This window comes from Dermacentor variabilis, chromosome 3 (genome assembly GCF_050947875.1).
Source record: "Dermacentor variabilis isolate Ectoservices chromosome 3, ASM5094787v1, whole genome shotgun sequence".
NCBI lineage: Eukaryota > Metazoa > Arthropoda > Arachnida > Ixodida > Ixodidae > Dermacentor > Dermacentor variabilis.
Window position 1 is genome coordinate 47,211,361 of NC_134570.1, and position 22,864 is coordinate 47,234,224.

The following is a 22,864-nucleotide window of genomic DNA, read 5'->3' on the forward strand; positions in this document are numbered from 1 at the left end:
CATTATCTGGGACTGCCCTCCGGCACTCCGACAGGGCCGAGAAGTTAAGGATCGGAAGCAGTGAACAGCTCGGCCCCCGAAGACCAACTTTTGGCCGTCCAGTAGGCCGAGGATGCCGCCAGAGCTCAGGGGCTTCTGGCCGCCATCTAGGCGGGGTAGCCCTGCCCCCCCCCACCCCGCCACCAATTTGCCGGCTACATAAATAAAAGTTACTTTAAAGTGAAAGCTTTACTGGCCGCGAACTTGCGATTTCGCCTTGGCGGTGCTCCGAGGAGGCACATGACGTCACAACGCGCGCTCGCCGCGGATATTTCTCTCTCTCGCTCCCTAGTCACTACTGCACATGTGCCACAGGTGTTCCACCGCTGCGCAGCGCCTTTGCTCCGCCGCCGTTTGGTATGACGTCACACCGCGTTCCTCGTCGTTGCGCTCGCCTCCGCCAGCTGCGTCGCATGCCTGATAACATGTCGGAGAATTGAAAAGGAGAGCTTGCGTGCACCGCAACCACAGTTGAGGCGGCAGTATGGACGGCGACAATTCTGATAAGCAGGAGGAGGCCTGGAATCGACATCGGAACGCGATGAAGAGGAAACGAATCGCCCAGGAAACAGACGAACAGCGCGCCGAACGACTGGCTAAACGCCGCAACATAGCTAGGCAACCAGACTAACCTGGACTTGCAATCAAGATTAACCAAGGCTAACCATGCTATGAATTAGCTTTCGCTACGTATATCCTGGCATAGCCGAGCTAAGCAACTGCCATTTTTTTTCTCTTTCTTGCACTTTGCAGGGTTTTCTTAGCTCGAATTTCGCATAGAGATTACATTTTATGGTCCCATACGTTCGGTATACTTGTCCGCAGTTTCCTCAAATAGCTATATCGGCTCTTGCAGTTAGCAGAAGCATGGCCTTTGAGATTGGCATTTGTCACCAAGAGAGAGACGCAGTTGGGGTGTTGATTTTAACAGCTCTTATTCACAGTGCTTCTTTTTTTCACACATGAAGTGTCAAGTGTAATTGTTATATTGAACGATGTTGACAAATATGGACTTTACGAGCTCCAAATCTCTTTTAAACGATTTATTTTCAGAAAATGCACGTTTATGTATTATCCTATTACGTGCGATAAGCGTATCGCAGCGCTTCTACAATTTCAAAAATCGCCGACAACTTTCTGTGGCAACGAAAGGAAAGCTATGCAGGCAAAGCGCGCACAAGTGAGAGCACTTCTGAAAAGGTCCCATGTTTTCATCCTCGTTAGTTTAAGCTGTGGAAGAGAAAACAAACACCTTACTAACAGCAGTTAAATAAGATAAAACAAACCACTGAATGTAAAAGTTTACTTATTTTGCGGCGAAACCGTCGCACGTGGAGCTGCGTCGATTCAGCGTCTTTTCCGAGCAACCGAAAGCAAATCATTTACGCTCTGATTGGCCTGCACTCTGAAGTGTGTACCAGAATAGTGGTGTCCAAAGCCTGACGCTCATGACGCGTTTCTGGCTACTGCAATCGCTTCTGCTGCATTCAGCCAGCAAAAGCATGACCTTCGAGGTCTGTATTTTTTTACCCAGAGGGTACGATTGCTGGGGCGTCTATTTGCACTATTTGGATAATGTTGCCTTATTAATGGCAACATTTTGAACCATTCAGAGAGGCCGTAGCATCTCTCCGGGCCTGCTCTGGGCCAATCATTAGAGACAGGCTGGCATTAGAGTCCAGCGTAACCTCGGCCCCAGCGATCCCCTCTGTGAGTAACAGATGAATATCTCAAAAGCTATGCTTTAGCTGGCTGTTTGCGGTGGAAACAATAGCGGTATCCGATAGACTACTTACTTGGCTTGCTATGTATGTTCTGATCGAATGCATAATCGAAGAGGCCCACGATGTAGTTTTTAAATACATGCTTTAGCAACATTTTCTTCAAGTAAAAACAAATCTCGAAGGCTATGCTTTCGTTAACTGTATGCGCCGGAATTGACTACTTGAGCCAAAAATGCGTCATAGTGTTAGTGATAGAAAGTTTGTATATATACGCATGTAAAGCGCTCTCCCAAGCAAAGAAGTGTTCGGTGCTAATATATAAACATTATAGTGCCAACAGTTTTGGTTTTAAACGAGTAGGCTTTACCTGGCTTTCGTGCTCCTAGCGGCGTATCTCGTAAGCATCATCGTCTATTGCGCGCGCTACGGAACGGCGTTTCGGTGGAGCGTGGCGGCAGAATCTATGGAAGAATGCTTGATTTGTGGAAATCCTTTTGCAAGAATCCTTGTCTTCTGGTGAATGTTTTTCGGTAAGACCTACAGAGCACACTTGCTTGTGGATCGTATTGCGCGGCCTGGGATCTCAGTGCAGCCTGATTTGACGGGGCGTGCAGTCGTGAGCAATATGACGAGAGGGAAAGCCGAATTCGTGTTTGAGAAACAACTACACGGGTTGTGTTTATTCGAATGCGATCGTTGATTTGTAACATATGGCTTTCCCGTTAACTAGAGGTGAAATTCGGGCTAGTTGGTTATTCATGATCGTCAAATACTAGCGCGTAAGCATTTAGCGTCATTGAACACTCTTGTGCTTGGCATCTTCGTTTAGCCGCCTCGTCGTCGTGAATGTATCAATCAGGGACACGCACACATCGTTGCAACTGTGAGAAAAGCATTCGTTATTAGGCGCTCGCCGTTATATAGTGTTCTCAAGTGGTTGTGTTGCCAGACGTCCTTGCCGCCCGGTCCTCTACCGGTACCAACTTCCCTTCTCTGCCTTCTCTGGAGAAGCTGCTCAAGGCATGGACGTCACATAGTGCCGCAGGTGGCCTGGAGGTCTTCACACTCGAGTAGAGAGCCGTAGGGGCGGAGTTGTAGGGCTCACATTCGGCGACACCGCAGGGGTGGGGTTGTGCTCTCCTATGCTCTCCGAGAGGTGGGGTCGTCGCACCTGGGATGGCTCTGCATGTTCGGGGCCCTGTGGAGTTTGTCTTTGCTGGGCATGATGGAACCACTCAAGGCCCTGCACTTAGCACAAGGTCATCTCCGGGGAGTGCCTCCGGCTCAAAGTGCCCATTCGTTCTTAGTTGTCTGTTTCTTCAGTACTGTTAATCTCTTCTGTGCAAACCCTGTAGGACCTTGGTGCCACAGAGCCCTCCACTTGAGCCTTAGGACCCCACCACCCGTCGTGGTGTATCCTCACAATATCCTTCATGTAGCGTTGGGAGAGGTCAATCACGTGTTAAGTTCTGAGGATGCCTGATCACAGGTTTCCAGTGGGTGCTGGAAAGTCTGGCAGCCTTCCATGAAGCAGTCTTCCCATGAGTAGCTGACAGGGCGTTGACCTACCCTCCAGTGGGGTTTGGTAATTCGACAGTCTCACCCAGAAATATTCGTCTGCCTGCTCACTTTTTTTCAATAGTTTCACTACTTGGAACTCCTTTTTCAGCCAAGCCATTGGACCTGGGGAATTGTGGGCTGCTTGTTGCATGGCCAAAGTCGCTCTTGTCTCCGAATGCTTTGAAGTCGTGTGAGACAAACTGGAGACCTCCATCTGTGCAAACTTCCAACGGAATACCATGGTGGGCAAACATCATAGAAAGTCTTGGTGACTACTGCCTTACTTATTGTCTGAGGCAAGCACTTGACTTCGGGGAAGTTTGAGTAAGCATATTAGGCAACCAGGTAGTTGCGCCTACCGTATTCACAAAGGTAAGCGCAAATCCGTTGCCATGGTAGCTTTGGGGCTTCTCTTAGTGTCAGAGTGCCGGTCGTCAATATGCAAACTGACAAGTTGTATCTTGACTAACCAATGTCGCTATGTCTGCATGCATTCCTCGCCAGTACATCAGCAGCCTTGCACGGGCCTTGCCCTGTGTCCACCTTGAGCCACGTCGGGACACCAGTCACGAACCTGTTCACAATCCAGTCTCGCTGACCTGATACACTGTTGATGCACAGTTAAAATATTGAAGTCTTTCTCTGAGTTGTTTGCCACTTGCTTTGAATCATTGGAGTGTGGAGTGCTAACTTCATGAACACTCGCATTCTTGCAGCATCAGGCAAAGTTATTTTTTTTCCTTTGCATAAGGCACAAGATTTGCACCACACTAGGCATCTTGGTTGATGAACCTTTCAGCAATAGCCATATCGTCCACAATTTGCATTTCTTTCCGGAGTTCCCAGTGTCCCATTGGTTTGATGCCCGTTCGCTTCACTGCTAGCAGCGTTCTTGAATGTCTGGTTTTGCAACGCTGCCACCTCTGCTGCTTTGCATAACTACAGTTGTTTCCAGCGTAAGATTCTTCTCCCGCTTCTTGTCATATATGCTGCATACCAGCTGTTCTCGGACTAAATAATCATGGAAGTCACCAAAGTTGCATGTCTTCGACTTAAGCTGCACATCTCACAGAAACTGTTTGAAGGGCTTCCCATCCTGTTGTTGGCGGGAGTGAAACACGTAGCTTTTGTAGGTTTCATTCGTCCTGAGACTTCAGTAGTTCTCAAACGCACTGACAATGGCGTTAGAGTCTTCATGCTGTGTTTCCCATAGTGAAAAGGTGTTAAATACCTTGATGCCGTCAGGTCCCGCGACGTGCAAGAAGATGGCGGCTTTTTATGCTGACAAACGCTCTTTGTCTGAGGCCAAAAAGTTCTATGGGTTGACAGAAGCGTTTCCAGTTCTCTCTGGCATTTTCAGACAGCGCCAGGCATTCAGGAGATGGTAGGCTATCCATATTTAGCCGACGAGTTGCACTTCTGACACCATGTATCAGTCAGGGACATGCACACTGCGTTGCAACTGTGTTCGCCGTTATATTGTGTTCTCGAGCGGCAGTGTTGCCAGGCGTCCTTGCCGCCCAGCCCTCTACCTGTACAGTGAAGGCAGCTTGGGTGTTCCTTTTCATAATGCTTAAGTGACTGGCATGGAGCACGCATTAAATTAACTTGTCACATTATTTATGGAGCTTTTGGCAACATGGTGTCGTTAACACTGTACGGAAGTTTCTATCACCATGATAAATGCTTTCGGTGCAGCTCATTCCTGGAAACTTACACTATTAGTTGACTAGTTTCGTTATACCCTTGAAGGGACACTCATGCTGGAAAGCTGTTTTCATTAATATGGGCCGTGTTTGTATCTATCACCTCCTACAACATATTAACATGGGAGCGTTAAAGGCTACGTGTCGCAGTAAATCCGGCGTCTTGCCTCCAGTGTTGACCCTCATTTTGGCAAGAATCATTTCAAACCACACAGGCCCTCCATGCAGCACAAGGAAGCTACTGAACTAATTGAATTTCTCAAGGTAGAATATGTCAGAAAAATCTAAAAGTATGACTTGCGCACAACCTACAGACATGATAGCATCGTATTGTAATTTGAACATACGAGAAAACGTAATTCTGTTAAGCAGAAACTCAAAACAGAAACCCCTTTTCCAGTGTTCCTACCGTTCATAGAGCGGTCATGGCCTCTGAGATCTGCGTGCGCAAACCTTAAAGGCCATAAAGCGGTGCGCCCATTTCCTTGCAACACCTCTAGATGGCAGTCGCCTCTGCCACATCATGACCCATGCAAGAGGCCACGTTTCTACCAGAAAGCTTGCCCTCATGCATAGCATTCGCTGCCAGTGTTTCCCAGCAAGCATTATGGTTACATAAGCTGCAGTTGCCGGGAAGTGGGAGAAGTGGTCACACTGCACTGCACCATCACGGTTGTGTTGGATTGCAGGACACTTGCCCTTCATCTGCCCTTAATTAGCGCTCGTCTTGTCTGCTCCTTTCTGTGTCCGTGTTTCACTTCGCGCTAGAAGCCAAGATCATGTTACCGTACCAACTCGCCCATCTGTCTATCCCTTCATCGACCTGCATATAATTGCTTACTCCTAAAGACAAAGATCTGAACTCTTGACTGGGCTTTTTCATGTGGACGTGCTTTCCATGCTTGTTGCAAAGAACAGGTATGCGTGATTGATGTGAAACTGAAAAATGTTGGCACGATGGCTCTCATGTGGAACCGGTGATGAAGAAGTAGAAAGCTTTCCATTCTGACAGCAAACGCCAGATCACATGTCCTAGTGAGCAAACATATCTTGTAGGATATGTTGCATGTTCACAATGCTCTCTAGCCATGGTTGATCTCAATCAAGTGTTCCTGCAATCTGTGCAATGGACCATGCCATTTGCATTTTGAATGTTGCCATGGATTGGGCAATGCTTCCCTTATCAAGTTCAATTGGGCAAGGAAATGGACATGCATTCAGTGCTGTTCAGGATAAAGTAGTCTTCATCATAGCTCAAGAGGCTAGTGTCGGCAAATCATCCCGGAAGCTGGAACAACTACAACACCACCTAGGCAATGCCTGGTGCCCATAGTGGTGTGGAAGTTCCGAGCCAGCTCTGCCCTGATGCAGTTGTACGCAGCACGCCAGCTAAGTTCCCTGAAACACAACGCTGCGGCAGGCCTTTCTCAGCCTGCTAAAGGCCTGCTCTTTGTGCAGCGCTTGTGTTTTCTGTCATCGCTGGAAGCAGCCGAAATATCTGACTGCGAGCTGATGGACTCTCATGCATTGCGTGCATGAGATGCAGCTTGAAATGCAGCTTGCTGAGGTGGAGACACCAATTTCTTGGGCGATGATTTTATTCTCTTGGGTTATACACATCGTCTAAGGAACCATAAATACGCATTATGTATTATGCATAAATACGCATCATGCATAAATACGCAAATAGAAATGGATGAAAAAACAATGTGCCGCAGGTGGGGAACGATCCCACAACCTTTGTAATTTCGCGTGTGATGCTCTACCAGGTGGGATCGTTCCCCACCTGCGGCAAGTTGTTTCTTCATCCACTTTAATTTCCATTAATTTATTGTTTCTTTATTTCATTTATTAAGCACAAGTAATTTCCCCACTGTTGTCCTTGGTGTCAGTGTTTGTTGGCTTCTTATAATATGACTAATAAAAAATCGGGCCTTTGGTTAACCCCCTTTCTTCTTTAATAAAAGAGGCTAAGAGGCTTCATGAGCCAGTGCCACTTGCCATCACAGTATTGTGTCTCAGCTAGGTTGTATCTTTGAATATCGTTATTTTCTATATCTTTTATGGTGTGCATTGGTTGCAACCCCTGTGCATCTTAAAGGTGTTCCTGGACATTGTGGTCACAAAGGAACAGCCAGTTTGATGTCATTAGCACTCTGCCTCTCATCATCCAGTGGTCTTGGTGTGCCAACCACAGGAAGCCTGTGCTTAGATCATTACATTGCATACATGAGGTAGACATTGCTGGTGAGATTTGTACCTGCTGGTAGTTGTTTTGTTAGTGGAACATGAACTTTTTTCTATCTGCCTATACATGTGATTGTTCTCATTAGTGGTAATGCAGGCAGAAGCTGCTCTGATCTTATAAATTTTGCACATAGCTAGCTATTTCTGCAAGAAGATTTATAGACCTTGTACTCGCTTTTTGTAATCTTGAGCATGAAAAGAGGAAATAAATTGTAAAACTGGAGGTCTAATCAGGGGAAAAAGAAATTGTCTTAAAGGTCTGTAGATATGCTGTATTTAGTGTGAGCTGTCGCTTCTGACAGTAGGGCTTTTTTGTTTTAAGCAGAATACATCTTGTCTCTGCTTCCTTTATTGTGCATTTTAGGTTAAAGATATGCAGTGCAAAGACTTGAAATAGGCTCTGGTATGACTTTAGTAACATTGACTTGTAACTTGCAAACTTGTAAGAGCTGCGCACATATCACTTTTCCCTCCCTTTTCTCCTGCTGAAGGTGCCAGTGACCAGCAAGCTTCAGCCACGATGAGCTCTTTGGAGAATGTGCAATCGCTGCAGGACAAACTTCTCATGCTCAACCTTTTGACAACGTCTCAACTCAGCAAGAGCCTCAGCGCATTTGCAAGCCAACTGGACCCTCAAAATGTTGTACGGTTCTTCAAATGCATGGAAAGCTCTTGTGACTTTTGCACTGATAAGGAAGACAACTTCAAGGATCATTTGCGTGTTCATGTCGACCTTGCTCACTGCACCTACTGCAATGAGGTTGCTGTGAATGAGCAACAGCTGGTTGAGCACATGGTAACAGAACATGGTTCTTGCAGATTCCAGTGTGCATTGTGCTTTTACAGGTCACAGACAGTGACTCATATGCGAGTCCATGGCATAATGGTGCACAGCTCTAAGGCTGTGTTCTGGTACATGTGCAAGGAGAAGGCACCACTCAACCCTAAGCTTGTTGGCCATGAAAAAGATCATATTGGTGGTTACATGTGCAAGGACTGCAGCTTCAAGAGCCACTGCACAGAACGCTTTTTTGAACATCTTGCAGTCATTCATTCAGGTTTTTTTACTGTTCCTTGTCACATTTGTTCTGCACAAATGGACAGTCCAAACTCTCTCATTGACCATTATACAGAAATGCACAACATACATGCATTTCACTGCCTTTATTGTGACTTTGGGAGCCAATTTGACTGGGATGTGATTGTCCATGTGACCATGTGCCATCCAGCTAAGCCTTTCAAGATTTTCTGCCGTGGAAAGGAGCTGCCACCATCCTTCAGGACACTGAAAGACCTAGAAAAGTCAAACATAAACGATGGCATTCCTGCCAGTTTCAGCAGTCTTTCACCACCTCACAGTCTCAAAGATGAATGGCAACAAAGTACTCAAGACAAGAAACCCAGTCTCGACTTGAATGTTGATGTCAAAGTACCAGTTAAAAATGATTTGCTAGGAAAATATGGCAACACTGGAAAGGACGGGCTTACATCTGTATTCGCTATGTCAGAAACCAAATGCAAATGCGGTGCTATTTTCAATGATGTTGCCATGTTTTTTCAACACCTGACTGAGAAACATGCACAGGAACATCGTTTTGACTGCCCCAAGTGCATGCAGCTAAAAAGTGCCTCTGTGGATGATTTGTTTGCACACTTTGTGGACTTGCACACTGCCTTTCTTCGTTGCTGCTACAAGAGCTGTGTCTTTCTTGGTGAGAGCCAGCAGGGTATTGACGACCATGTAATCCAAGTACACCAGCATTTCGATTTGCCCCAAGAGGAAGCCACAGAGGCTGATCATGAAGAAACTTACCCCCATACCGGAAGTGGCATACCATGTCCAGATTCTCTTGAGTGTAATGAAAAAAAGGGTGAGCACCTCCTAGAAAGTGGTGTTGTTTATACTTGCAGCCTCTGTTGCCAGACTGAAATGGAGCCATTAGACTATTTTCGACACATGTCACTGGGTCATGGCATTAAGTTCTTCTGTGGTCATTGCAAAAAGGGCTACAAACTGTGGAAACAGATGATGATGCATCACAGCCGCTGTCACTTGGAGTTGGAGCTTTCAGTGAAGAGCTTTGAAAGAAATAAGGTGAAAGATGTGACTTCAGAATTGCAGTCAGACTGCAATAATGAAGGGCAGGGTGGAGTGGAGAACAAATTGGCAAAAATCAAGGATATAGAACTAAAGGCTGCCGGGAATCCAGCACGAAGCACAGTTGCCATGAAGCCCTCCAAACGTGGCTTCAGGATGACAGTGCCAAGGTCTGCAACAAGAATTTATCCTCGCAAGCGTCACATTTCTTCACTGTCAACAGCTTTGCATTATGCCCGCGCACACAAAAAAACTTTGCTCTCATCATCAGAGGGGTCCAAACATGATCTAGATAAATTCAGACTTCTGCAGCCAATTCCTTCGGGGAAAATTCATGCCACCTGTATTCAGCAAAAAAAAGACAAGGGTCATTTAAGCTACTTCATAGCTGGTCAACAAAAACATCCTGATGAGTTTAGGCAGACAGATCAGACAAAGCCTGAAAACAACAGAAGTGCCTTTGTGTCTCCATGTGCCAGTGGATCAAGTGTTCCACAAATGGAAGCCAAGAAATTGCCTATCACTGCCTCTGCCCACCACAAGAGAGGCCCATCACAGGAAAATGCGGAAAAGGCTCGACAACCCAGGAGCGACTGCAAACCATCCTTCTTTTGTGGCCATTGCTTCAAGAGTTACAGATTGTTGAAGCCTCTTATAACACACCAAAAAACTGTTCATTGTGGACTGCCATTTGCCATTAGGAAATTGCATATGGAGAAGCTAGAAGACATCACAAATGATGATGTAGTCAAGAAGTACAGAGACATGGCCACTACAAAAAATGTCCAGCCAGGTGACTCAATTTTAGTTAGGGAGGAGGTTTGTAAAGTGCCTAGCAGTGATGATGCTGACGATGCTGACTTTGAACAGAGCAGTTGTGAAAGTGCAAAAAGTCCCAGTCCCAAGGTAAAACAAAAATGGCGGCGCATTAAATTAGCGTATAGTGAATCTGAGGATGACGAAGCCTGTAGTGCCTCCCAACTTAGTAGTCGTGAAGGATTTTCTTACTATGGGAAACCAGTGGAACCTATTGACTTTGAAAATATTTATGTCCGATTCTACGATGGTGACTTTCGCATTGTGTACTACCAATTGGCAGGCATTGTCAATGTTTGTCCTATTGTGCTGGTGCGCAAGGAAATCATAATGTAAATTTAACATTTGCTGCCTTGGTTACATCATTGTGTGGAACTCATACTGTTTCTTGAAGGCTTCTCATTTATTCAACATTTGAATGTGTTGAATTCATTGCACCGCAGGCCAGCAAAATGCATATGAAGTGCTGTTCCTATTTTGTTAAGCACTTTGTGTTGTACTCTTTACAACTAGATAGCTTTGCTGCTGTCAGCATGTTCGTGCAGTTTTAAAATTATTCAGTTAACTTGAACAGTGGTTCCAGTTTGATGCTGCAGTATGTGGGTTTCTGTGTACATGTTCAGGAAAGCAATTGGATGTACCCGTAAGGGCATATGCACTTTTAAATGTCTCCACTTTTTAATTGACTATATACCAGTCACTGAGAAATACTAAAGTGTAAACTTTGATTAGTGTGTAATGTCAGCACGCTTCCATATGTGAAAATTTGTGTTGCCCTTGTTGCTCCAGAAGTTGCACTCTTAACATGCATTTGAGTATGAAATTTACTGGAGGGTGCGCATCTCTCAACTATCCTGTGAACCTGCAGTCACTATCCTTATGAGTCATGGAGGTCCCAAGCTCTACGCTTTGAATTCTCGAATTGAGTAGCTCCATAAGCCCACGTTGGATTGTGTGTGTATCTATATGTATATACACATATATACATACATACACACTGCGTCGGAAGACGGACTTGCTGGTGTTGTTTTACACAGTGGTAGCCACAAGGGAACCTTGGGTGTCTCAGCATGAGGAAAACAAAACTATTCTTGCACTATTAGCAGTCTGAGAAATTGAGCAGCAGCTTATTATGATCAATGCATGTAATATCGCCGGTGTGTGGCATTTACCACATTGCACTGTGCAAGCAGTGTATTTTGTATATTAAAGATTTGTATGAGAAAAGACACCAAAACGCATGTATCATGTCTTGGAAGTAGAGTTGCTGTTTTAGACGTCTGTGAAGTTGCAGGTGAGGGAGACTGCAAAAAGATGAGTAATTCATTTCTTATTTGTAAATTGCTATCAAAACTGCACAAACTGGTTTTGATGCTGTAAAATAATAATGCAAGTCCTCTGATTTCCCACACTTTAATAGGTCATTTGCTCCAAACGCCACAAAAGTGAACATGGTTTGTAACTTAGAACGACAGCTGAGCTAGTTGGTAAGAATTTATTTGGTAAGGTTGTCCACTCCTCTTGTGTCTGTGTCTGCCTTACCCCTTTTTGCATTATGGTTTATAAACCCATAAAGTTTTGTTTGAAGCCTGTTCAAATATTATTAGGGTGTGTGCCATATTTACGAAGGCAAATCGGAAAGTCTTTGCACCTGTTTTTTTTTTTTTTTTTTTGAATTCCAAATTACTGCTGTAAATGTGAAGTCAACATATCCACTCCCAGTGGTGAACCTTTATTGAACCAGCCTGGCCTTATTTGCCAGTAGCTCTGCGGCACGGCGCTGCTGTCAGTGTTTAAGTTAAAGATGGTGGTTGTGCTTCACATGTCCATGGCGTACGAGCAACGAAGCGTGATTAGTTTTCTATGGGGCAAGGGACGAACGCCGATCGATATACACAGGGAAATGCAGCCCACATATGGGGAAAGGTGTCTCACTTTAGGAAGTGTGAAGTGGTGGTGATGTGAGTTTGTAAAGGGGTGCTGTGAAGACTTGCATGACAGTGAGCGTTTGGGGAGACCGCATGCATTGCTGGCTGACATTTCCCATGTGGATGCAATGGTGAAAGCAGGTCAGCATGTGCACCTCAAGGACATTTCCTGGGAGCTTCACATTTCAAATGAGTGTTCACGACATTGTTCACGGGTCCTTAGGATACTAGAAGGTTTCATGTTAGTGGGTGCCTAAGCAGTTTCATGACATAGTGAAAGGCAAGTGAATGATTGCTTCACTGAATTATCTGCAATGGTTTGATGAGGAGGGTGAAAGTTGCCTGGACCGCATCGTTACTGCCAATCAAACATGGATGCTACATATCACGCTGGAATCGAAGCAGCAGACCATGGCGTGCAAACACTGTCCGCGTCTGGTGGCTGCCATCAGGCGAAAACGCTGAAAAATTCTCGATGTGAACAATGTGGTGAACCTCTATGACAATGCGAGGCCACTGTGGCAGTCAGAACTGCCCACAAACTCCGGTCACTTTACTGGGAGAGTCTGGACCACCCACCGTACAGTCCGGACCTCTCCCCTAGTGATTTCCATGTTTTCATTCTGCTGAAGAAGTTCCGGGCAGGATGGCGTTATTTAGTGCAACGAGGAAGCCAAGATGACATTCCAACGGTCGTTTCACAGTCAGCCAGACAAATTTGACCACAAATTTAGTGCTCCAATGGCACAAACGTTTGAACCAGTGTGGGGACTACCTGGGAAAATAGTGTAAGGTATGTAGAATAGTGCGTATATTTGTAATTACCTGTGTGTACCTTGGCTAATGAAAAATAGGGGCAGACACTTGATTCGCCCTCGTAGAAGGAAAAGAAAGCACCCTAGTGATAAAAATATTTGTTGGCTCAAAAGTAAAAAGAGTCTAGTTAATAAAGAAGTGTCTTGTAATGTCTTGTGCTGGTGTGGAAGTGGATTCTCCTGTGCAATGAGGTGGCATGTGCCACTACACTCCAGTGCCTTAATATGGTCATTTGTGTCCTAAATTTATTTACAATCCTTCCTGTCTAATTGCACTATCACTCCATCCTGCTGCCATGTACCAATCTTTAACTGACATCACTCTAGTTCTCTATGTGTCACAAATTGTTCAAACTTCTCTTATTTTCACTATGCCAATGTTTATTCTCCCATTGCTGTCATTACACTTTTGACCTTCATGGAGATTAACTCTTTCCCAGCATGGGGAAAATGGGTGTTTTTTGTATGTTATGCCAGATTTTTTTTCTGTTGGAACTATTGCGCTCAATATTTTATGTAATACATAAAAAGCAGAATGAATGCACCTTTCATCCACAAAGGTTTTATTAACGAGATGTGTGTAAAAAACAAACAAATTGCTAACCTGTATATTACCGATGTAATGTTCAACGGTCTATACGAGTGAATTCTGTCTTTGTCCCCCTTACCTTCATAAATTGAATTCATTCTACTTTGCCGCCAACTGTCTGGTATTCGTCCTTTAAAGTTTTTTCCACTGCTTTCACCACAGCTTCCATTTTGGTCCTAGTTCATTAATCAGCCTAACGGGAGCTTCGTCTAGCCCTGTGGCTGTGCGCTTAGAAATTTCCTCTTCGGCTTTCTTCCAGTTGTAATTTGTCAGCACCAGCGCTCCTTTTCCATTTGGTTTTCTTTCATGCTCTGTTTTTCTTCAAATACAACCTCGCCATTGCCTTGTAAAGATGCGGCTGTTATATTTCATGTGTAACTTAATGCTGCTTTCCCCCTTACAGTTTGTTTCCATCTTCGTCTAGGATAGGCATGGCGAGCTCTCTTTCTTGTTTTCCTCCGTTTTCTGTTATTGACGGCGGTGCTATTCTGAGGTTCCCCTAGGGGACCTTCTTCATCACTACCTACTCTGGCCTCCTGAGTGCCCGTGGGCCCCCTAAAAGAGCAACAGCACGACCAGCAAGACGCCAGCCCACTTCTCGTCCAAGCGTGTAGTTGAAGTGGATCCCGCCTCGTTCAAAACCACTACACCTTCCCACTTCCCTGTTTACTTCAACAACCTCGAAACCTTTTATTCTCTCGGCTCATTTTCCATATCGCCTCTTTAGCAGCCACTACGGCTCTTTGTATACATGAGTGTCATGTACAGGCACCTCCGGCACCGTGCTCACCACGATCTGCACCTGAGGTGGCAGCTCATGCAAGTTTTCCACACCCTTTGCCAAGCACTGGGCTAGTCCTGTCTCTTTCCTTTTTAGGATGTCATTTAGCACACCTAGCTGCTACTATGACAAGGTTGCGCACGTGGGCAATTTCCGCGAGCTTTGCTTTTGTTCACTCCATGACAGCACCCAATGTCTGTCCAGGACATGTCCCTACCGCCACTCTTTTATTGACTTTCACCCTCTTCCCAATTGCTTCTGAGCAGTTAGGCAGGTTTGAGTCGCCGGCGATAATCACAATTTCACTCGCTCCCACCTCTCCCTGCTTTTGTCTTTCCGCGTGATTCGGACTTGACAAGGGGCATTGACCCTCGCGCTCCTGCTTTTTTTGTGTGTGGCGGCCTCAAGTAGGTACCACTCTTTCCAGCCAGCCCCTCCCCACGTTGCGCGCATTCCACGTGCTTTGCTGACATTCCCTCTCCTTTCACGTGGGAGGACTGCGTTCCATTGTCACGACCATTCTCGTTCACAATGGCCCTGTTCAGCTTTTCCTCGGCTGCTTGAAGTCTTTTTTTTCCACTGCCTTCCGTGCATCATGCTTCATATTTCGATAATTTTTGAGCTATTCGACCTGTTCGACAAGCTCATCCTGGAAAGCCTCCATTTTCTTCAGCCTAGCATCGACATCACAGTGTGTGCCGATTGACTCGATTCCCTCTCCATTCTCATCCGTCCCCTCGTCTGTGTGGAGGGACCCCCCCGCAGATTGCACGCTTTCCCGGCTTTCTTGCCATGTATTGACGGCTTTTTCGAATGCAAATACTATAATATAATGCAGAGCACGTGCGTTCTAGCAAAAACCGATACGCACATAATCTAAATTCTTAAAATGCCGCAAAGTAATTCTCGCCAATGTTTTAAAAGCAATCAATACCGCGCAGACTTAAGGTATGACACGTTTTCGCACGTGTTCAACCACGCGGCCACGCTCTCACTTTCCTCACACAGTAAAACCACTAATAGCTATTAGTATTGCCACTTCCAATTAAGGTACTATTTAGAGGCTATAAAGACTTAACGTCCCACCCGGTTGCACGTTTTGAAGCACGTGCCGCGAAAGGACGCACTGACTATCCTGCAGAACCAAATGCATGCACTAAACACACCCGCGCATACGCAAAAATAGAGAGAAAAAGAAGAAAACTACCCAATTATTATTTAAAGGCTAAAACAAATCGGCAAATCAAAAACAGAAGCAAGCTCAAAGCATGCGCAGAAAACCTACGCTTTCGTCGCCGCCATGAAGCCTTGGAAAAAACTCGTCCATTCGCCACGAAATCTCACGCTGCTAGTGGTTTGCAAAAATATAGTGAGCGCCATTTGGCGCACAACAGGTAAAGCTGCAGCGCTCTGCGTGCGAGAGTGTGTGGTTAGAAAGCGAGTTTCGTTTTTCGGCTTCTGGCTGGTGGTGGTGGTGGAAAGCATTTATTAAGAAAGAGAGGTGTGGACTCGCGCAGGAGCCCTACATACTAGGTGGGGTCCCTAGTCCGGGACCCCATAGGTCGAAGCCGCCAGCCGGGCCCTCTTGACCAAGGCCTTTTGGGCCTGAAGGTCTGAGCAACCAAGCAGGGCCGCCTCCCAGTCCTCTCGGGTAGGGTTGGGGTGGGGGGGTGAGAGCCGAATTTTGCTGGCAGGCCCACACCATGTGGTAAGTGTCGGCCACCTCGCCACAGTGTTGGCACCTGCCAGTGATCGCAGGATCAAAATGTTTCATTACTGCCGGGCACAGCATTGTGTTGGTGTATAAGCGAGGTAGAACGCGTTCGCTCGCTTTCCGCAGTCCCTTAGCTGGGGCTAGGTACCGGCGATGGCTATCCTTATAATAGGTAGAAATGTCTTTGAAAGTTAAGAGAATTCCGCCTTGTTCCAGGACCTCAGGGGCCAAAGAGGACGCCCGGTAAATGAGTGCTCGGGCTGCCGCATCAGCAGCTTCATTCCCTTGAAGACCCTGATGGCCAGGAGTCCAAACTACACAGCGGGGGTGGGATCGACATCCTTGCTGCAGTTTCTCAGTATTCGCTCGGCCAATAGGGTGACCCAATCAGCCTCGTAATTACGGCGCGCGCGCCACGCGAATCCGTAATGATAGATTTGGAATTAGAGTCCGAGGCAGCTAGGGCGTCGCTACCTCCTCTGCTTGTGTTGTACCTGGTGCACGAAAAGTGAGCCCATCCACCTGCGTTCCCTGATGTATGACTGCTGCTGTATACCATCCCCCGTGGCTTGGCCCAGCCACATCTACATAGTAAACTCCACGTTTGTTGCCATAGTGACGCCCCAAAGCTTCCGCCTAGCTTGGCGGCGTCCAATATGGTCTTCTCTATCTTGGTTGGAAGGGGTCGAATCGGATGACGCGTCTCCATAGTTCTGGCACTCTGACTCTTTCTTGTATGTGAAAATCGTGTTGGATGTGTAGTCGAGCCAGAAGTAGTTGGCTCGATCGCGTTTGGGCTGACCTTGTGTATTGATTTGTTAGATGAGCTTCTTTGAGCTCCTGGAAGGTGTTGACCATTCCAAGATCGAGAAGTCGTCCGTTGGAAGTGGATACCGGGAGATCAAGAGCCCTTTTCATCATTTTGCGGAGGATAACCTCTACCCTGTCTTCATCGTGCTTCCGCAAGTGGAGGTAGGGTACTGAATACAGGACGCGGCTAGCTGGCTGGCCTCTGCCGCGGCAACCGCGTATGCCCACTGCGACAAAAAATTGAAGACGCCGTCGCTCCGTTCCAGTTTTCGTACATGACATGCACGTCTGACTTCTCGAAGCGTACCATTCAAACTGATCACGGGTTGCAGTATCTGCTTTCTATAGCTATAGCTTTCTATACCCCAGGCTCATCGAGGCTCGGCACTGAAGGAAGAAGATTACGTTAAAGATATCGTATATTCGGAGGCCGCTGATGCCATCACGGGACTGATGCGAGCGACATGCACTCCTTCAACAAAGAACGGAGTTCACGTCGTCGAAACACGCTGCCGATGTGTCGTCGAGTGCACCTGGTTCCGCAGACTGGACGCGCGCAGTGACCGCCGTGCAAGGCGGTCACTGCAGTATTTGCTCTTTGCTGTCCACAGAGCATAGAGAGAACCGACTCTCTGCTCATTTAATCGCGACCTAATTGTGCAGACGCTCAAATGCTCACGAAAATAAACGCTTCATCACTCGCGCCGTTTTCATTGCAAGCGCTGTCGCCTGCTGCTTCGACGACCGGGAGCTAGGCCTACCGGCTCGAGTGATCGGCGGCTGCCGACAAAAAGTCAGCGCGCCGAGCGTGACGCTCCGCTTAGGAGATTTTACCGTACTAATATGGCCCACCTGCAACAAAGCAAATCATCACGGAGCTGTTTGTCTTATTACGGCGGTCTTTTTTCGTGTACGGTAAATACGGCGCGCCGTTCTCTCGAGTTCTCCCCTTTGCCCCGCAACGTTCATTCCGTTCACAACGCAGGTCGCCGCAAGGCAAGAGCATTGAATATACTAAAGCAAATAAACAATGACAAGATCGAAGCAAGCTTCGTTGACGCAGCTGCATACCGAGACGGCAAGGCTTTCGCGGTTTCCGTCGTGTACACGCTGGGCAAAGTCATCAACTGTGCTTCCGTCCGGACGACGAAGCCAGAGGTGGCCGAGCAAGTAGCCATTGCACTCGCCATGCAAGACGGTCGGAGAGACAGGATGTATATAGCGATTCGAAAGCCGCCGTCAGGGCATATTCCAGGAAGGCCGGGTATCCCAGCAGGTATAGTTCAAATTCTGAAAGGCGCCAAACACTGCATCACCTCCATACACTCGATCCTTTGGTTCCCTGCACACGTCGAGGCGATTGGGATCACGCACAACGAAATCACTAAATTCTTTTACTTGGAGAGAAGGGTTTTCCCGCCGCCTTACTCCAAATTAAGCAGGCCGCAGGCGGTCACACTCAGACTCCTGCAAACGAACTCCTACCCAAATCCGGCGTCCCTTAATAGCATATATCCCGAGATTTATCCGAATTGTTCCTGCGTGACTTGTGGTGAGGTTGCTACTTTGCCTCATATGCTCTGGGAGTGCGGGTCGCTGGGCCCGAAGTGCACCAAGGAAGAGTGGGACGCGCTCCTGCGAAGTCCCATCTTTGAAGACCAAATCCTGGCAGCGCGCCCGCGATCGGGCCGGCAGACTAGATCTAGCTGTCGGTCCTGTAGTGGGATTAGCCGGGTGCGCGTTTTATCGTGTTTTGCTGGACCAAATAAAAGTTTATTCACTCACTAACTCACTCACTCACTCTCTCGAGTGTATGCACTAACTGCCGCCGATGAAAACGGTAGGTCAAGCTTGCTCGGTGGCCGTGGGTGTCGCCGGTTACGCAGAAGCTTCTACTAGCAATTGAACGCATAGTTTTTTGCGAACTCTTTAACGCGTGGATGACTAATAAGAGGCTAAATGAAAAATAGATTTGGATATGTGTACACCGTCGGCAGAAAAGAGCAAACCAGGCGAACTCCGTCGCATGGTGGTCGCTCCGCGCTGCCCGTCGGCGACACGAACTGCCCTCGGATGGTGTGTTTCGATCACTTCAGTGGCGTAGTACTGGGCGCTGATTGTCATATGAGGTGCAATTTCGACATACACTTCATAATATTTACTATAATTACATGTCAGCGACAGCTGAGCTACACCACTGCGCTTTCGCAAGCGCTGTCCGTCCCCGTCCATCTTGAGCTTTCCACATTCCGGCAAAATGCGGCTGTGTTTAAGGGCGTCTCGAAGCTTGCAGGCCGAAATAACCTCGCGGCGCTGGCATATGACAATTCAGTAGCTGCAAGTAGCGCGATGAGAACCGGCTCGGCGAGGAGCGAGCAAGTTGCGTGCTGTGATGGAATCTCCGGCCATCGCTTATCCATGCTGCTTTCCTCGCGGTATAGCTCTTCTCCGAAATCGAAATAAACTCGCGCTGCGTTCGCTAGTGAAGCAATTTGTACAGAATACGCAACACAACTAGCCTGCCTTTTCATCAAAATACCGCGATCAAAACCACCACGAACCGGCGTCTCAAGGCGCGCTAGGGCTGTGTTGGTTGTTCGTCTGCTTCTCGCGTCTAGCGATGCACAACAGTATTTTTACCAACCGTATTCCTCGATGTGAAGCATAGCGGAACGTTGCATGTCTTGCAGTAAACTCTTGTATTCTGCTGGGTTGTCTTGTCTTGGTAGCACTTACAGCTTCCATATGTCTCCATCTTGGCAGGCTCAATAGCTTCAGATGGTGGGGGTGAACGAACTGGTGGCGTATCCTCAAGCTCAAGGAGCTGTTTCACTATAGTTGGATAAAACTCAAGTCTGCAGTGAAGCCCCGCCCACGCCCTCATTACCGCCAGCCACTGTACCTCCGCGAGGCTGCAAATAGTTCGTACTTCAAACTTTTCTGTTACCTGAATAAGGCGGTAACCACAAAAATAAAGTTTTCAGCGCGTAATTTTATACGTTTTCACTCGTCTGTTATAGTGGAACGGCAAAGCCTAATTGTTTATTGAACTGAAATAAAACGCTTGCTTCGCTGGAACTATTTACTGTCATTTCAGCAATGAAATGAACGGCACCGAGGACTTTTGAATGAGTGAAATGCTCAGGCTCCATACACTTTATCCATGTCTGTTGCACACCTCATCGCATCCGCCAATGAAAAGACTATTCAAGAAGAGCAGACGCTGCGGAAGTATCAACTACGACGCCATTTTGAAAACCTCGCAAGACGACGACTTTGTTTGCTTCTGTGATTGGCTAGCGGAGTAATACAACGCCGCGCGGTCCGTGTGCCTTGGTTGCCAACAGCTTTCTTTTTTTTAAAGTTGTATCCTACTAAAGCTCCGTTCTGAATAGAAGTTGTTCATGGCGGGCAATTCTTTTGAGCTCGCCAATCTTAGGATGTAGCGTCCTGTGTTCCTCAAAAATGATAAAGCTATTGACACAAGCAATGTCAATACCACGAAAAAAAAAAGGTTTTCCACGACAAGAAGACTTCTGTAGCATATTGTACGAACTAATCAACTGGTCCGACTTATTGACGCCAAGCACTCCTGCATTGTGCTCTTTGACCTACTGTGGTCTTTTCATAGACATTTGCTCCCATTTTTCATCTATTTTTTTCTCGTCGTTTGGCAAGCACGTGCTCGTTTGCCGTATGCGCAGTGCTCACTATGTGCACCAGCCGTCGATCTTTCCAGTGGAGGTAAAGAACACCACTATCCCGGAGCCAGCGCACATCTCCTTGCTCGATCTTCTTTTCCCAGCGGGTCTCTTGCAGTTCTATTGGAAATCCGCGGCGGGCTTTACGTATCCTACCACACGCGACTGTCTTGCGTTCAAGCAAGTATACCGAAACAGCGAAGTCGATGTGCAGAAACATCAGGGGCGTAGCCAGGGGAGGGGGGAGGCTTATGGGGTTTCAGCCCCCGCCCCTCCGAAATTTTGTTGTGCTGACATGCACCGACGACCAAAACAACCCTCAGTGCCGGAAAGCATTCTGGATTTTGTCTAGAATGTCTATTTCACGTTCGAAACGACATTTCAGCGCGAACATTGCAAACTCGGGCAACGCCCATGCACCGGGAGTCACATGACGCAGGAAGCCCTATGCGAGCACAAAGCTGCAAGAGCGTGTTGATGGCGAGCGGGCTCGTCGCGGCCGGCATCTCGCGGAGGCCGCGGAATCTGCGGAGCGCATGGATTTCGATTCCGGAACTTTATGGAACATTAAGTTCTCATAAACTTTTAATGCGAAAGGTACAGTAACATTTCTAAAGTCATGCTTTAGACTTTCAATTCCCCAACTTTGTGGGTTTAATGTGGTTATAAACATTTGACGCCGAAGGTGCATTGACTTTTTTAAAGTCGTACATCGAACCATACAACGAGACAAGCCAAATCAACACACTACCAGACAAGTTAACAAAGGATGCAGCGAGGTCCAATGAGACGAAGCATTGTGGCGGTTCGTTTGTGCCGTCATGTCACCGAAAAAATATCGAATTTTTTTTTTCACCTGCGCCAAAGCATCCGTGTCAAGACGCTAAAGCCAACAAAGGTAACTTATTTATTTTTCTACTTTGACTTTTATTCGCGAGGACACATTGCGCCTCTTCACTTTTCTTGTTCTCGTTACCCGCGGGCTGCCAGAGCCAGCCAAAGTGCATGCTTTTTTTGTCGTTTTAACCCGACCACGGCGTGGTGCACTTAAGTGCGCGTTCGTTTTTCTCTGGCCGCGTGGATTTTCGCCTGTTAGTGTCTTGGACGCTTTCTGGCTAGCAGACGAGAAAAAGAAACAGTGGTCGCTCGCCGGCATCGCCGTGGGGACTCGACGGTTGCGACGCGTTCGCTTGAGCGCAGCCTCTCCGGAAACTCTTGTCTCGTCGATGTAGGATACCGAGCAGTGTGCGTATCCTTCTCTCTGCGTATCCTTCCCTATCCTTCTCGTATCCTTTTCCCTTCGGCAGCCACAATATAGGGGCCCAAAGTAGGCGTTAGATTTTGGCTAACATGCTTTCACGGCGCGGCGCTAATGAGAAATATATCCCACCAGCGAGACATTCGATAACGATCAAGCGGCGCGCACGAACGAAAAAATAGAAATTTTTCTGAATTGAAAATGTCTGACGGGGTGTGCTACAAGCGAGAGAGGAAAAGAAGAAAGAAATAATACACGAAGGAACGATAGTCGACGAGGGCACACAACAGCAGCGTGAAAAAAAGAAACATTGTTGCGGCCCAGCGAGTTGTTGTTGTTGTCTCAAACATGGCTCGTAGCCACAGTGGGGGATCGGCCACACTGGTTTGATTGACAAATGCATCTAATAGAATGTCAAAAGGGGGTAACGGCATACATTCAAAACGAAGCACCATAGGCAACAAAACGCTAATACAAGTTTATAGCGGGCCTATAAATAAATTAGGATAAAATGAAAATGTAGTACAGCGTCTTACAGCCGGTGCCCTAGCAGCGAAACCTTCCTGACACTTCAATGAACTTGTGTGCGGCAGAAATAATTGACCCTTGGCTTGCGCCTAATTGACAGGCGCCAAAGGACGATATGTTTGGTGTAGCAAGCGCTAAGCCTAGCTTACTAGTTGGAAATAAGAGGAACATTTTGCGGAGGGCGGAGAAGCAGTGGCAAGAAAGAAAGGAATAATCCATAGTATCTGGTTCATTGCAAAAAGAGCAGAGGTTTTTTAAGGACAAACCAGATCTGTGGAGGTAAAAATTTAAGCGGAAGTTTCAACGGAAGTTTGTTAAGGTCACCTCGCATTGTCGTGAAAGGCGAATTGTCGCATGATGAAAGTGTGATTTTGTTACTTCTTTCGCGGAAAGTAATGGCCCACGGGACGCTTAAATTGCCGGATATTCTTACTTATAATTATAATTATAATTGCTATCGCAATTATATGGACACTCCAGGCGCACTCCTGCCGTCGCCCTCGTGTTCCGTATAAAGACCAGGGGCGATAACATCGTGACCGCGCGCCGC

General features: G+C 47.0%; 1 protein-coding gene across 1 annotated transcript; it reads left to right on the forward strand.

Annotated features, from left to right (window-relative positions):
- Positions 1 to 2,172: 2,172 nt before the first annotated feature.
- LOC142575527 (uncharacterized) lies at positions 2,173 to 11,419 on the forward strand. Its single transcript, XM_075684946.1, has 2 exons — positions 2,173 to 2,293; positions 7,768 to 11,419. The coding sequence occupies exons 1-2, from the start codon at positions 2,284 to 2,286 to the stop codon at positions 10,524 to 10,526; spliced, it is 2,769 nt and encodes a 922-aa protein (XP_075541061.1). The 5' UTR covers positions 2,173 to 2,283; the 3' UTR covers positions 10,527 to 11,419.
- Positions 11,420 to 22,864: the final 11,445 nt, after the last annotated feature.